General features: G+C 39.9%; 1 protein-coding gene across 3 annotated transcripts in view; it reads right to left on the reverse strand.

The window, feature by feature from the left end:
* Positions 1-7805: 7805 nt before the first annotated feature.
* The window catches only part of NUDT4 (nudix hydrolase 4), a 28395-nt gene continuing 19053 nt past the window's right edge, over positions 7806-17147 (reverse strand). The window contains exons 3-6 of one of the 3 annotated variants that reach the window (XR_014227838.1): positions 13430-13474; positions 11524-11611; positions 9306-9565; positions 7806-8965 (exon numbers count right to left, since the gene is read on the reverse strand). Coding sequence is in view for 2 of the 3 variants with exons in the window: in XM_082308326.1 (XP_082164452.1) it covers positions 9363-9565; positions 11524-11611; positions 13430-13474 (336 nt within the window). In the remaining variant the exon portion in view is untranslated. Of the gene's footprint in view, positions 9566-11523; positions 11612-13429; positions 13475-17147 lie in introns of all 3 variants that reach the window. The other 2 variants (XM_082308326.1, XM_082308327.1) reach the window with 2 other exon arrangements.

The raw sequence follows: 17147 nt of genomic DNA on the forward strand, positions 1-17147 counted from the left end.
TGTAACCATTGTAACCGTAATTATAGTAATGCATTGATATGCATTCTCATGGAAATAACCATAATCAAGTAGGAGGCTGAGAGCAAATGACAGCGCTAATTATGAGTATCTGCATAACTTCTCTTTGCTGATTGTCATCAGATGTTAGGCTACACAGTTTTCTACCTTCTTTAATTCCTGCCCTCAATTAACATGAAATACCAGTGTGTAGAACCACTGTTAGAGCCAGCTTGTGTATCGACTGACGTTTGCTTAACCACTTACAGCTAGCGCCTCATACCACTGTTGTTTTCTCTGCAAGCCTTACTAAGCTACTTGCTCGAGCAACTGGTCTGCTTAAATAGCAAAAAAGCTTCTTTACTGGAGGGAAGGAAAGTGATGAAAAACTTCCTTCTCATCCTTGTTTTTTGGGTATGCATCTTGTCTGGGAGTCTAGCATCTTTTCTGGGAACCTGTCTTATTGCTTCCCTTGATTTCTTGTATCCCTATTTTCTTCCTTTACCCAAGCCCTCTCCCTCACAAAAAAAAAGGGGCAAAAAAACCCCCAAAACCCAAACCTTAAGAGCTTTTGGCAAGGCCAGCCTGAAGTGTATAAATGACAGCTTGCAGCGCTTGCAGTGGGGAGTGTTTTGTCCTGCAATTCAGGGGTATGGTTCTGTAGTCTATTGGTGTTCTCCCTCTTTCACCTCTTCTTACTCTAGTGTCATCTGAAATTTCTATAGAATGTGGTGTATTTATTGTGCTCTTATGTAAGATGAAGAATATCTATTAAAACTACGTTTTCCAACAGACAGTGCTTTCAGTGGTTAGTAACCGGTATTGTCCCTCAAAGTAATCTTCGTGACATGGCTGAAACTTGGTTCAGTATTCAACTTTTTCACCAGACTGAGCTATTAAAAAAAAAAAAAAAAAAAAAAAGAAAACAAAACGCCACAACTGTTTTAAAAGTAGTTTCTGTGTTGAATGTAAGCCAAAGTTGCAATAAATGGTTTTGTTCTTCAGAGTGGGTAAGCACCATTAACCCTGCCTTCTCGTTACAAATGAGCGTGTGTTTGGGTTTAGCTGGCGTGCATCCCATACGTGCTGTTAACGCGGGCAGCTTCTGCGGCAGGCAGTTGAGAATACGCGAGCTGTGCGATAGAGCCTGGATTCACTTCACCTACCTCTTAAAGCTTGACCTTATACTACGTAAACAGCTTTCCTCAGCTCTGTAGTCCAAGGACAAGCGACGGCCCCAGGGGACAGTCAGACCCACCTACGCACCCCCTTTGAAAGTGGCTTTCCCTTCCTTTGGTAGAGAAACAGGCCCTGAGCTGGTGCTTACGCAGTTTAACTTCGAACTAGGTGGGATGAATCCAGGCCCAAGGCCATTTAGCAGATGGCTAGGTATTTGTACGTTTAGGGCTTAAAACTCAGCTAGAGTTGGCAGCTAATCGGAGGATGTAACTAAAACTGAGTAAGTAAGTTCTTGATGGAATATTCTTAATATATTAATAGAAAAAAAATCCTCTGCCTCCATTTGCTAGTGACTGAATAAAGTGGATTGTAGAACTGTTTGAGTACCCAGTAGCCAGTACCTGTCTGCGTTTTTTTAACTATCTCAACAAATTTGAGATTTTATTAAAGAAGTCCATGCTGTCTGAGTTTGAACGTATGAGTCCATAGTGGTGGTGTATCTGAAATTAATGGTGTAAAAGGATAGGTAAAATACTGTATTTTAAACTCTTTAGAGTATTTTCAGATGATATTTGTAATGAAGGACATTTTAAATGGGCTTCCTAAAAACTAGAATTTGTTTGCTGTGGGTTCTATTCAGGCATATTTTAATCCTTTTAAAGTTGATGGTATCTATTAAATAATATGTATTTAACTTTCAAACCTGATTTAAGAGCCCTGTATAAAGCCAAGCTGGGAATTTCATTCTATCTTATGCTGAAAAATGTGGGAAACTTAGGCTGAATTCTTTGAAGCTAGTTAGATATAACCTTTTCCTCAGTTAAGCAGGTGTATATTCACAGCCATTATCTGAAACTCAAAGTTACTTACGTTACATCTACCATTACAGCTGGTTAGCAAATGCAGCTATCTTTTAGGGAGCGTTAGTTTTATCTCCATTTTTAGTGGATGTCCATTGGATAAATTTACAGCAAATTTAAAATAAATGGGTTTCCTCTGGCATTCCTGGTGCTGCGTGTCAAATGTCCTGAAATTCTGAGCAAGAGCGGTGGCGTTGCATTTTATGCCTTAGTGTCTGGATCGTAACGGTGTAGCTGTTGGGCCTGGGTTACCACAGGGGCTCTGAAACCACGCGTGCAAAATACTTCTGCAGTAGTTTCCTTTAGATCAAGAGGAGGATTTGGAAGGCTTTTCTTTTTGCATAACCACTCGGTGGTGGCCTCTCGACGTGTAGCCATGTTCTGTCATGGGTGTGAAGTGTGTTATCACGGGGAACTGGTAGAACAGTTTTCTTGTATCTTAGCTGAGTTTAGTCTAAGCCAAGTGAAACGTTGCTTCTGTAGCTTTCAAGAACGTGTATTATTTCCAACACATTGAGATTATTGTGAAGTGTCTTAATGGACTAGTAACATAAACAATTGTGACATCTTGATTTGTGTACATTCCTTCTTGGGATTTTTGGTTTTTTTGAGGGTTACTCTTAAAGTAAAATGTCTGGTAGGTTTTGTCAATAACATGTCTTGACTGTAATGTAATATGACACTGAAATAAAAGGAAGAGTGATTATTCATTACCTAGGCACTGAGCTTCATTTCACTGTAGTGGGCTGCCATCAGTGTGCAATACGGTTTCCCTGTTCTTAACATCTGTTAAAATGAGGAAGATAAACATTGAGAACTTCTCTCATATTCACTTTCTAAATGCTGTGGGGTCCCCCCCCCGCCTTGTATGGGGAGAAAAGAGCAACCCCTCTGTCCTAACGCCATCAGAGGGGACTGCTCTGCTACGCAAGCTCGGAGGATGCCTGTTGTTTTTTGCCTGCCTGTGTTTAAATCTGCTTGCTTTAGTACAAGACTTTCCTACTTTAGTGCACGGTTTGGACAATTTCTAGTGCAATCAAACTGATACCTGTATTAAGCTTTGCTAAACCATGTTACATTATGAGCACGGCGCGAAGTTACTAATTACCTGTCTGCTGTGATGGATTTCGTACCGTGTATTGCAACTTTTCCTGTCAAAGTGGGCAGGACGATTTTAAAGCAAATAATACCTAATGGTTATGATGTTGCACTGCAGTACATTAGAAGAGTGGCATCAAGCACTGTAACTGCTTTATCTGTGGTGTTTGCTTTTGTAAACTCCCCTCAACACTTACTTAGGATAAGGGGTTAGGTGAGCACGTAGGGTATTCTCTATCTATCTGTCTGCAGGGCAGAAAACTAAGGATAAAATCTGCTCTGATTTGAAGGGGAGTGGTGGAAGCTGTCAGCTGAACGCTACCCGCTGCATGACCTGTGTTAGGAAGGGGAATTCTGCCCTAAGATGGCTCGGGTAGCTGGGTTTGTTGCTAAGGAGTTGTCACCCTTGATCAGCCCATCGCCGAGACACTGGATACTCGAGAATCCCCCTCCAGGTAGGGCGCGCTGGGAGGTACGGTACCTGCGGTTTCTGCGTATCGCACCGCGTCAGCCTTCCCAGATAAAGAGATTAATGCAAGTGTGGCATGTAACAGAAAGATCTTTATTTTTTAAGAAGGAAAATATAAATTATTTCCTATAGGAAACTCATCTCTGACTGGAGTACTTCTTGCAAAATTGTGTTTCAGATACCCTGGTGTAGGCTGGGCTCTGGTCTTCAGAGCTGCTGTGAAGGAGTATTTTTGGTTCGGGCCTAATCTGCACCTCCCTGCCTGACAGGTACCCGAGTTCAGACGCCCATGATGTCTGTAGGCAGGCTTGCGAGGTCCGTTAGTTACAAATCTGAAAGATTTCGTGTGCCGTGTTCGGTTGTTGCTTGCTGTAGCAGGTGTGCTTGTCTCGGCCCGAATGCCTGCTGTGCCTTCACAAGTACTGCTGCTGCGGTTTTCCCATCAGCTACTCCTTATTACTGCCGGTGACACTGAAGGCTTGGGATGGGTGCTGATAAATTTATGGAGGGGTGTCTGTGGTCTTGTGCCCCACGCACACATTAAAGGTGGGCTGATGGCAGAAGGGTAAGATGCGGTAATGTGGTTCTAATGGTATTTTTCCTTTCTTCAGTTGCTGTGGATGTTTGCCTGCGTTATTCGACGACAGGTTGTGCTAGTGGCATACCCGGAAAGCGGGAAGTGCTTAGGACGATTAAGCAGTTGAATGGCAGCAAAAAGTCCCTTAGGACAAGGGCGTTGCCAGAGCCTGTCTGGATGTAACGGGCGCCAGGCCACAGGTAAGCCAGCGCCAGGGCGAGTGCGCGAGGCAGTGGTCTTTGGGCAGCAGCGTGCATGGCTGTGTGTCCTGCTTCCTGCTGTTCATCCGTCAGAGCTGATGGTAACAAAGGATGGGGGAAGGCTACTGGGAACCAGTGCTGCCACTGAGCGCTGCGTGGGGTTCAGCGTGGGCCGTCAGGCAAATACTAGCTGATCATAGAGCAGGCTCATGCAGTGGTCTCCAGCCTTCCTAAACTAGCTCTGAACAGCATTTCCTGCCTATTTAGGGACAGAAAAGTGTCCGAGAGCACGGTTCTGGGTGGTGCACAGCCTGTAGCACTCAGATTGCCACAAGCAGGGACGTGCCTGTGGCTGCTGAGTTTGCAGGTTCAGAGGCAATACCGTTCCTCCTGTGGAGCACTGTCCTCCTAACGTGGATACAGCGCTGGCTCCATCGCCGGAGCTGAGCACGCAGTGCCGAGCTTAATGCCACAGCAGTATCGAGGCCAGAACAGGATTGAAAGTAAAAGGGTAAGTAAGTTTAAAAAAACCCCAAACACATTCAACTTAAAGCTTGAAGATTCTTATAATCTTCCGAGTCTCAGAACAATCGTATTGCCTTTCCCTCTGTGTGTTGTGCTTTGACACATACTCTGTCCCTACTGGTGTGCTTCAAGATGATGCATGGGAGATATTCTGATAGGAGCCAGACACAACTACAGTAAAACTCCCTTAAATCTGGAGAAGAGGACGTGTGGTAACTGTCTACTTGTCAGAAGTCACACAGAGAGGGGGAACAGAGTAACTGCTGTCAAAATAATGTGGAAGGAAGCAGGTTCAAAAAACAAGGCAAGAGGAGGGGGGTCTGCAGCAGCCAGCTGAGCCCTGGCAGTGCTCGCCAGGCTGGGGTGGGTATTGGAGACGCAGGTCTTCAAGGGGGAGGTGTGTGCGCGGCGTCAAGTTCAGGGAAAAGACATCTGTTCCTTGTAGCAGCACAAAGAAACTACCTCTGGCTGGGCAGGATCCTGAGCCACAAACGGCGGTGGACGGGGCGGGGGGCGCTTGAGGCAAACGCTTACTGTCCTGCTGCTACCCATTCCTCCAGGCACTGGGCTAGGTGGGCCTTTGGCCTGGTCTGAGGCAGCTGCTCTCACCGTTACTGTACCGATACGAAACACACGTCTATGCTGCAACTGGCAGGCATGAAGATAACAAAAGTAGAGAGTTAGAAATCCCCTTGGCGTGGGCAGCAGTTAGGTGCGAGAGAGGTGTACAGTGAGCTGGGGCAGCTGTGCTGGGGGCAGCTCTTCAGAGGGCTCTTCCACAGGAGTGCGAGGATGTAGGAGACATTAGAAAGAAGAAACTAAGTATATTTTAGATCGGATTGAAGACGCTTGCACAAACACTTCTTTTGCAATATTTGCCATGGTATGACTACATCATCCACAGGACTAATTTAGATTTTATTCTGGTATTTCTCAAATATAAAAAGTCAAAATTCTTACATCAATCTTTAAAGAAAATCCATGCAAGCAGGTCAAAATGTTTACAACTTAATTTGCCCCCCCACCCCCAACCCCTTCAGTTTTCACTTCACAAACCATGTTGGTAAATAAACCAAGTGTTTGCCTCAGTTTTTTTTTTTTTTTTCCACAGCACATTGTTAACAGACCAATGCTAGGCTAAGTCAGGGGTGCAGTAAGCACCAAAATAAGATTTTTCACTTTAACAGCCTCTCTGCAATACCTCAGTATTTCTTGTGGTGTTTAAAAGCACATCCATTTCACTTAATTCTGGCTCCACCTCATTTTAAACTTTAAGGCTATTTCTATTCGATACCACCATAATCTAACTCATGACAATCTCAAAACCTAACAGCCAGGAAAAGCAGCAGTACAAACTAGACGTTTTGAAAACTGCAGATGCCAACCCATCTCTTCCCTTTCTCCTCTGGAGAGCCAAATCTGGATCCATTGTACAGAATTTATGGCATGAGACAAATCCCAAATCTGCTCTGTATAAAATAGGTTTGACCCATTTAAATAGAGACGCATAGAAAAACAAAATGCTTCTACTTTTAAATCGATAGGTAGTAGAAGCAGCTTTCACCCTCCTATTCTGATTTTTACACAGACCCTTTCTGTTGAAGTTTAGTGTCAGATTTCATTAAGACTGAAGCCATACCACTGCCTGTTTACTACAGTTGTTCCCTGTAGCATAACTGAAGTGTTTTCAATTTGCCTTTACAATTCACAGAACACTTCTCTGTGAAAGGGAGTAGAAGTCAAACTAAGCACTAGAGCTTCATTCCAAAGGTTGCATAGAGACTGAAGAGATTTATACAACGAATGCTGTTTTTAAAAAAAAAAAAAAAAAAAAAAAAAAATCTGTCTGGCACTACTGAACAGCTCAAATGTGTGTGACCAAAAAAATAACCAAAATATTTATAGGCAATCAACTCTGAGTTTGTTAGCAACAGCAATACTGTACATTTTTACATTATTATCAAATACATAATTCAAGAGTTACAAAATAAGATCATGCATTACCACTAAATCTCATACAAGCTTGGACTGGTTTCATTCCAAGAATCTGAAAGGGAGACAGAAGCATTTTTTATGAATAAGAACTCAAACTCTGGATTCTTGTTTTAGCTTTCACAGATTCTATATAGTCTTATTACAAGAAAGCCTGTACAAGTTTGCTCAATTTAAAGTGTTAAAATGACTACTGAACAAAAAAAGTGAGCTTCAAAGTGATCAAAAAAGGGAGCTAAATGATTCACTCTTTTAAAGGCAGCTTCAGAGCCAGAGGTACCCTTACACGCTGTGGGTATGATTTTAACCAAGGGCAGACATTCTTCAACATGCTCAACTCCACCTTCTTCTGTTTCGCCTGGCAAAACGGTGCTTTTGATAGACCCTTCCGCCTAAATAAGTGAGTTGAGCAAACGGTGTCCCAGTCTGGATTAGGTTTAGTGTAAAGCACGCATATGCTTGTGTGCACTACTGAAATACCAATGCTCCTTCCCCAGCCCCCCACCTCGTGACTGAAATGATGGACAAGCTGTCAGCAATACTTCCACCTTTACGTGCACCTGAAGAGAGTTGTGTGTTCTTTCCCATTCTGGAAGTGACCTGGAATAGGAGATACAGGGATGGAAAGCGGCATCCTACCCCACACTTCAGAAGTCTTCAGCTTTGTGGCTCATGCCTCTCATCAGTAGTATTTATGCCTCTTCAAAGAGAGCAGCATTATAAGAGATCAGATATTCTGTCTCCCTAGTTTCACTGCATTTACATATGGCACAAGATTGGTTTTCTAAGGAGTAACTTGTGGCAACAACATTTTTTCCTAAAAAAGTGTAACAGCACAAATAAGTTTTAATTTATAGCAGCATTTTACACAATTTGTGTTAAAAAAGTAGAAGTTAACCATTTGTGTATTGAGTAACAAAAGGTTTAAATTACATTTATTTTCCATTTTACACTCACTATTTACTAGTTGGACTATTTACAAAGGTTCAAACATTGTGTAAGAGAATGAGCTTTACCCAGAATAAACTTTACATGTGAGGTAATGGTCTACCTCAACCTCTGTTTTGGCTGGCTGTAGAGGAGGTACAGTTGGGTTTAGATCCTAGAAAAAGTTCAGAATTAGGATGTTCATATGAATTAGATTGTGTTCTACTAGAAGAAACCATACACACACATACACAGAGAGAGGGTAATCCTACGGTAAAAACATTAAGACCGACAGTGGATTTAGTTTTCATCTTTTTGGCTGAAAAAGAGGAGAAAATAATTAAGAACAGGGAAGTCATCAGCTGTACCTCATTTATTCCAACTAAGTTTTTATCAAGAGGCCAGCTTTTAATTCAAGAAGCTAAAGCAATTGATGTTAAAACAGTAAAACTGAAGTATTTAAGAAATAACTTAAAACCGGGGCTTTCAGCACACCTTCTGAATAAGACAAAGGAATATTATTTCTCCATTAATGTAAGTAAGTACCGACCCACCCGTCTCCAAGCCCAGGAGGTAACCGCTACTAGCTCCTGCTGGGCAAGACACCTCAACACATGCTTGCTAACAGACACCTCTGTAACATACGGGTGCCCCTAGGGTAAGTCTTACTTTCCTCTCAGCATTTTTTTAAATTACAACAGAGTGCAGGAACTCTACGTAAGATGCTTCTCATTGAAGATTAGAAGTTTTTGGAACCTGCAGTGTAATTACACCATGAACAAAACATGTATCAAAATGCTAAAAGGAAAAAAAATGGGGGAAGAGGGATGTACAATGCTTTTCATGTCAGTCTTCTGACAGTTCATCAGCTGACCAAGTGATGAAACGAAGTATAGTGGATAGTTTTGGTAGTTGCAAGACAAAAGTTATTGTTCTTGGCTCTAGTTATACATTACATAAAGATTGCATAGGACAAGGCAACCTTTTGGATAACTGAGGCAAGCAGCGCTTAGTGCCGGTATCCTTTGCTCTCGACAGGCTGAACCTGGTTTAGTGCTTTATTGTAGTCACACTTGTGCATCTCTGCCTTCAACACACCCATTGACCCAAATACTGCCATCTTAAGATCTTAGCGCTTCATCTGTGGATACCAAATAAGAGTTTAGTATAAGACTATTTGCTCAAGCTTTTTTCTAAGCAAGTACTCTTGCAGAACTACTGACTAAAACTGACAAGTCTTAAATAAGCTGAACACCACTGAGATGCATATTTTATTTTAGCAGATATGGAAACTTATATACTCAAGTTTCTTTTTTTTAAAAAATGGCCTATTAAGGCATCTTAAAAAAAATCCATATATGGCTTTGGTTTGCTGAAATACTATTTTACATTGTTAAAAAGGAAAAACATGTTCAAATAAATTTGACATTATGACACATTCACATATTTCACTTAGAATTGACAGTTATACAGATGCCTACGTGTGATCACAGATGTCTCCCCTTGCGATGACATGAATAAAAAGGTATTCCAAATGTTTATCTCACAGTAGAGGGCAACCCAGAAGTCTGTGCAGAAGTGACATATAAGGAGTTATTATCTTGAAGAGGGGGAACCACAGAGTTTCCATTAGTAGGTGAACAGCTCAGTTTCAGTTTTTCCAAGTACTCTGCGTGAACAGGCTTGTGACACTGAAGGACCTTGATTGCGTCTTCTACTTTAAACCATTCTCTTTTCCTTCCTGAATGAATATAATCCACAACGAAAAACAGTTACAAATTTGGAACAGCACCATTTGTTGCTATCTGATCATTCACTTTCTCTCATTTCTTTTACTTTAGCAGTTCAAGTTGTCAGGCAAAAGATACAGAGTGAAAAGACCTTGAAAGAACTGGTGAACACAAGAGATTCGCTCAAGCTTACTGAAGTGCAGCTCATAATAAAGCCTTTCAGATAACTCTCTTGAAGCAGATATTGTGCAGAAGCTCATATGACTGTTCATATGCTCCAAAAGCCACACCTAGTCCTTACAGAAAAGGACATTATCGTTTAAATGACTTAATGCTGCCTTCCTACATTGTCATGCCTAGCAGAAAGCCAATCTGAAGAATGAACATGCATGCATGTATGCACTTACAGAAGAATGGCTTCGTCTGATTTAGAAAGCAGAGTTCCATACTCAAAGCATATCCATGTATGGAGTTACTCGGGTTAGCCGTAAGTTTTAAAAAACAATATACCTTATACCAGAGATATGTTTAGATAAGTTCTAAGACTTATCTTAGTGAGATAGTCCTAAGACCATCTTTCTTATACAAGTAAGTCCTTTAAAATTAGAGGCCTCTGAAAATACTTATACACAAGGTCAAGGACAGTATTGTTAAAAGTGGGATTAATTCTATTTTTCATTTGGTTTTACAGTGTTACAGGTACCATGCTTGAACATCTACATGCTTAAGACGTTTATAAACAGCTTGTTTAGACCAAGGTATGTGGCCCCACCAGGGCTGCTCATCCAGCTAGCATCCCACTGCCAGCAGCGCTCCCCAGAAGGAAGCTGGCAGTAGCCCCAGTGCTGGATGCTCCCCTCTACCCCACAGCTTGGCACTAAGCAGGAACAAACCGGTACCGTCCTCACAGGCCCCGTACAGTTCCAGGTACAAAAAAACCCTCAAAACAATCCCACACCTGCCAATATTGGTCCTCTTAAGTAACGGACCACTGATCAGTGTTGCTATATGGGGAACCTGACATGGAATTAAGAGGGTGCGCTCCCCACAACTTGATAGTATCGGAAACAAAACATGCTCTCTCCACCTGAAAAACTGAGCAGTTTTGAAACTACCCATACAGTTACATGCCATTTGCTGACAGATCCATAGTGCGAAGTTTATGAACGTTAACACTCCTAAAGCACCACCTCCTGAAAAGGGTAAAGCATAACCAGTCAAGGTAGGGTGTCATTTTTTACACCAATTCTTTGTTAACTAAAGTTTCAGCTGGACAAATACACTGAATGAAGTAAGCTTTTTTTTCTTCCTCTCTAAACTTAAGGACAAAACCAGGTAATGTTTACCTAATAAAATTCAAAGTGGAAGATCCATACAACATCACAAAGGATGTTAATCTAACTAAACTGCATGACAGTGCTATCTGTATGACATAGATGTGTATATAGGAATAGATACCTCTTAAGGTCAGCACTATCACTACTGAAAAATTAGGCTAAGGTGAAAGTAAATACTAGTGATTTTTTGCCCCAGGAGAATCAGGGGAAAAAGAACCTCATCAAAACTTTCCAAAGATTTTTTTTTTTCCCCAAAGACACTTTCAAAAACACCCTAGAGTATCAGAGAGCAACACATTCTACTTTTTAAGGAAAAAAAAAATTGTCAGTATAATATTTGGCCTTTAAAAATAAAATTAAGAGCTGTATCAGCAACTAATGATGAAATTTATTCCATCATAATACTTAGAATATCTTAATTAATATAACATAAGAGTAACACAGCATGTCAGAAGCAACCCTAGTTATATGTGTACAAAAGCGTGGAAGAACAGCATCGCAGTTTCCAGTAATTTCACTTTATAGAACAGAAATAGTATTCCCCCCAGGATTATATGGATTGCTTCAGAAAATGAAAGAAGTTTGCTTAATACATTTTAAGTATAGCACATGAAGACAGAGAATAGGTTTACCTATATTAACTGAATCCTCCCAGTCTTCCAGTATTTCAGTCACAGTAAGAACATAAACATATGTCCTATGCTTCCGATCCTGGTTCTGCTTGAATATTAAAAGTAGACATTTTAATTCTCAGCAAAAAACAACTTAACAGACTTGCCACAACTGTAAGATTAGAGATTACTTACCTCTGAAGAATACTTGCCAGCAAAACCTGGCTTTTATTTTCACTAAATAAACATCTGTTCTGAGTAGGCCCAAAAGGACAGGAAAACTGAAATTTTATTTGAAACAGCAACTATTCTATTTTGCGAGGCTTAAAAACAAAAAAACCCAAAAAAAAACCCCAAAAAAACAAATAAAAAAAACCCCCAAAAGCCACCCAAGCAAATTTGAAGATTGTGAAGTTGGGACCAAACTATGTTCTTGGTCATCCAGTTTAATATTAGCAGTTGTCCACTAGTATGGCCCATTACTTATCTTTTATGTATGTTGTAAGTTACTACAGTAAGAGTGCATTTGCTAAAACTATTTCCACAACTCATGTTCCTAGATGAAAGGTTATTAAAAAAATCTTTGCAAGATGCAACCACTGCATGACGTGGCCAGATCACCTATGCAATGCTGGCTATAAAGTTTCACTCAGTAAGTGAGGCAAATTAAATAGCCTACGTTTGCAGTCATGACAAATGCAAAAATCATTACCGTCTGTTCACTCGACGGGTTTGCCACATTCGCAGCACTAACCACCTATTTAGAAAGCACGCGTTTTTTGAACAAGGCAAGTCAAATACAGAGACTGACAGAGGTAGTCTGCTCAGGGCAGGGTCGCTGTGCTGCAGCCTGCGCGGACGTTACTCCCTGCTGGCTCCAAAGCAGGCTAGCGGCATGCTGTTAAAGGTGCTGCCCGACTAACCAAACCATACTGCCCCTTCGAAAAGAACTGAGCTCCTAGAAAACCCAGGACCATCTACAATTACAACTATATTAAGAACCAAGAGATGTTATGCCCTAGCTCCCCTTACAGATGGTTTTATCCTTGTGCCAATAACCATTCCTTAACTCTGTTTCACTACAAGCTTAATATAGTTTTAAACTGTCGTGCTTTACTAGGAAATAAAAATAGGGATTTCCCTATCAGGAATACACTGCCTCTGAAAGTTGGTTTTATAATTAAACTGTGAACATTCATACCTAACTACTAGACTAAGGGACTTCCATTCTCACCCATCATACAGCACAACATAATAACGCTGGATGTATTATGATCTGAAGACTCACACCTACATTTCTACAGTCTACTCCTGTCTAGAACCTGAGTAGAAGTGGGCAACGCCAACACTAAAGTTTTGTATCTAGCATGCATCCTTGTGCTGCTAGTAGTTCAGAGTCTCATGTTTACACTATGAAATACAAGTTTTGAACTGCGTAGTATAGCTAAAGGTTAGATTTATCTGTTATCCAAAGCCTTAGCTTTTTTAGCGAATCAAAGCCATAACGAGATACTTCATATACAGACCTATCAATTTAGGTGCCTGAAAGTTGACAAGTTACATCAGCAAAATCTAATCAGAGAGGAAAAGTCAAAATAGTGCCCCAAAAAAAGGCATGTGTGATATTTCAGAAGTCCTAGCTCTATCAATGTTGGTTTCACTTTTTTTTTTTTTTTTAAAACTTCTAGATGTTGTCCAAGTAATTTAATCTTTCCAGGAAAGTTCCAAGTACTTGGAAATCTTCCTATTCAAATCTTCACACATCATGTAACAACTAAAGGAAATCACTTGTCTAATATAGCATTTCCAGTAGCATTGCAAAATTATAGGCAGGTAATACTTAAGAACTTAAGCCTAATGTAGTTTATCAACTCTCACACACGCAAAAGAAGAATGTTGTTTTTAAAAGGTAGAAGAAATAGCTCACCTCAAATATCCCAAGCAGTCTGCCTAGCTTTCCCTTTACTCCAGCCTACAAAACAAACAGGAAAAAGTGTTAACATGTGCTTTTTAATTTCAGAAACTAAAATATCAGTACCAGCCTCCTACATTAGCGTACTCGTCCTTATTAGGGTTATTCAGACAAGTGTTTTAACATAGATTTTAATTAGACAGTGCTGCATTGCTTCTGGAGTTTCTAGTCTTAAGAGTACTTAAGAGTATTAGAGCACAAAAGCTGGTCCTAATGAATGGTTCAAAGCAAGCATAAATCTTCCAAGTTTTCCATCCAGACCAAAGTACTGTTTTACTTACCACGTTCTTTGCTTACTATATTTTATTAAAGAGATAAATGACATCCAATACTGAAATCCAGGGAAGTAGATAGGACAAGAGATAATTTAAAGTAGTATAGTAATAAATCTAGAGAAGGAATCATGAAAACTCCACTGCTATTTTACACAGAAACTTAAGTCCAAGTCTTCAAAACACAATAACAAATTAAACTGTAGGTTACTGGGTGGATCTTGCAGCATAATGACTTCATGTATGCTAGTTTTCATATAAAAGTATAGGTTTTAGCATGTAAGCTTAAAACCAAATTTATATCCCCAGTTCCTCTACAAACAGTTTTGAATCTTTTCTAGTTAGTAACATTACAAAAGGCTTTAAACTCAGAGTTTTACTCCAACTTTTAAAAACAGCCTGTATGTGTATCAGCCTGTATTTAGTAATTTTTTATCAATACAGTTAAGGTGGTTGTTATATTCTACTAAGACTCTAGGGTTTGTTTTTCCAAAAGTAATATATAATGCCTCTTCCAACAGAAGTATTTTATGATCATCCATTTATTCTAAACAAATCTGAGTTCCTAAGCCTGAGACATAAAAGCATATGTAGTCTACTGGTAGACAAAGCCATATTTAGATTTTTTTTCATCTTGTTGTATAACTGATATTTAAAATAGGGCTTCTTAGCTCTAAGATGACATTTTCTAGCCTTCAGTCTTTGTTTCCAGCTTTAACCAAAGAAAGTTACTGATGTCTTATGTCTTTATATTATATAAAGGACCATATGGATCTTAATTACATTTTAATGAGTAATTCTGACAGACAACTGGGCAGGCTTTAGCAGTAAGTCTAATCAAGATCTTACAAGTGAATGTTTTGTGTGTCTTTTTAAAGAAAGCAGATGGCTGGTGTTATTTATTAAGCAGTTTTGATGAAGGAAGTCTGATCACAGCCCATGCAATTCAACAAGCATTTTGCTTATCTATAGCAAGAGCTGGACCTAAAGTTAATGCAAAACTACACACAATATTCTTCTGGTTGTCTGCTGTGATGGCAGAGATACCTGTTAGAGCTCATGAAGCTGAAATACATAACTGGACCTGCTGGGTAAGTGATGAGGCAGCACATTAATTATGAAAGTATCAGACCCTTATTTTGGTCTGAAAGGGTCAGCTATGCCACAACAGGCACTAAAGACTGTTTGTGCTTTACATTGGGTAATGAAAAAGCATTTGTTAGCCTAAAGGAACACACATAAAGAAATGTTTAAGTTTTACTGATCAGTCCTAATTTCCTCAACATTCCAGTATCTTTTAAAAGAGAGAAGCAGAACCTAAGAGGCTACAAACTTATGCTTCTGTCTCCAGTTTTTGCCTTTCTTATGCAGCACTACCTAGGAGTCACTATATCCTCTAAGATTTCTACTTTGTGGCAAACTGAACAACTGAAAAAGCAGTTTCCCATCATCCTATTCCATCAAAAATAACAACATGAATCTGTGGGATTAGTCTTTTTTTAATACTTCAGCTGTCCAAGTGTGTAGTTTTACCTGCACAAGTTTTGTAATTTCTTCATTTCTTCCCTAAACTTGCAGCAAAGAACAAGATTGTTTAATATCCTTAAAGATACGCCTTCATAGCATGACAGAGAGCCCAGTACAGACTCTGCAGGTTTCTCAAACATTCAGAAAAGCTTTTCCAAGTACCAAGGAACTGCTCTAAAGGGAACTATGCTCCACCAGAGGGAGGAAAAAAATTACTCCCCCTCACCCCAAACCCAAACAACTGCCCCTGCCCCCAAATCCCAACCAACACCCCCTTCAAACAAAAAAACTTTCAAGATTTTATAACTCTAAGAAGTCCTAGCCAAGGCCTTATTTACATTACAAAGATTTCTTTAAGGCAGGTCTATGGCAACAGGATTGTTGAAGGACAAAGAAACTCACCATCAATAGATGCAGGAGGGCTTCTCTGAACTGCTAAGTGGGAGTCTGACCATTAACTGATATCCAACACATGGCACAAACACCACAACCAAGTAAGTTTACCAATACTGAACAGCTTTCATAGAGAAGTTTTTTCAACTTAGTAGTACCCCATAGTCACAATGTGACTTTATCATCAATGTTACTCTAAGTGGAATTTACTTAACAGCTTCTCTACTCTCCCTCCAAACAAATCGGTGGTTTAAACACTCTTAGGTGAGTGATTCTGAATGAAACAATTAGTAGCATTCCATTACATTAAGTGTAAAAATTCCCCAAAGCATGTAACGAAGCTTTTGTGCAACCAGATGTTGCTATGTAAATGTGATTACTGTCACTGTTGTCTAGTTACTCTCTAGGCAAAGATATGTGCTTCCAAAATGTAGCATCATTCCTGCAGACAGTAGCATCTTTTGAAAACCTCTATACCCAAAAGTATAAAAAGGTGGCAATTAGAGTCTCATGATTTTTCTCTGAAAGTAATATATTCAACTGAATCATCTTCATAGCTTAAAAAGTACCATCAACTTGACAGTGATTTCTTTTAAGTGCTTTTGCTAACAAAAATATTTCCTCCAAGTTCTTATCTTAATGTAGTTCCTTCAAAATGTGTCAAAATTAAGTGCTAGAAGACCAAGAAATGCTTCAGCTTTTTCCCCAGAAAGTAAAATAAAGTTCCCACTTTCCCAATTGTAAGGTTCTAATGCAATACACCGGTTAAGTTCTAGACTTTGAACCATTTTGCCTCTAATAAGAATATCTTTCTTCCTTTGGCCTTTATGTACCTGTGGCTGTTAAAATATGGTTCTTTAAGTAAACAGAATCCTATAGGCTACCATAAGCATGTAAGACAGTCTAAACTTTGGGAGAGAAGCCTGAAAAACCCCCAGCATTTCTTTTGACAGACAAGCTGTTAAGTGCTACACCCCACCCACCACCCTGATTCCCTAAGGAAGTCTATAAGTACTAGGTAGATAAGGTCTCAACTCTGAATTTATGCGTATATTTTAGTATTGGTTGAAATCCAACCACAAGAGGGAAAACTGCCCACTTCATCCTATAATCTTTCCGGTTTGGAGGTCATTCACTGCTGGCAGCTCTACACGTACTGCAGTCTCAGATGTGCAGTCAGACTTGCCTTTTGTATCCTGTAGATGGAGCAAGAGTCATGCTGCAGTTTAATTTTTAGGCTAACAGTCTACCAGGGCAGAAAGTTGCTTAAAATCTGAAAGATTTAAGAGTTATTTTTAACTGTGGGATCTGGTGGATAGTACTTTAATGGCTACGCTCCTGAAGGCACAGTGCAAGACTATTCTTGCCCTTTCTTGCATACTCTTATAAAACCCAAAGAGTCTCACTGTACCTGCCACAGTGTTTCAGCTGAAAGGGTGTTTTATTTATTTATTTTTTAAACTATCTACCTAGTCCTAGTC

The sequence above is a fragment of the Platalea leucorodia genome, assembly GCF_965183815.1.
Source record: "Platalea leucorodia genome assembly, chromosome: 4".
NCBI lineage: Eukaryota > Metazoa > Chordata > Aves > Pelecaniformes > Threskiornithidae > Platalea > Platalea leucorodia.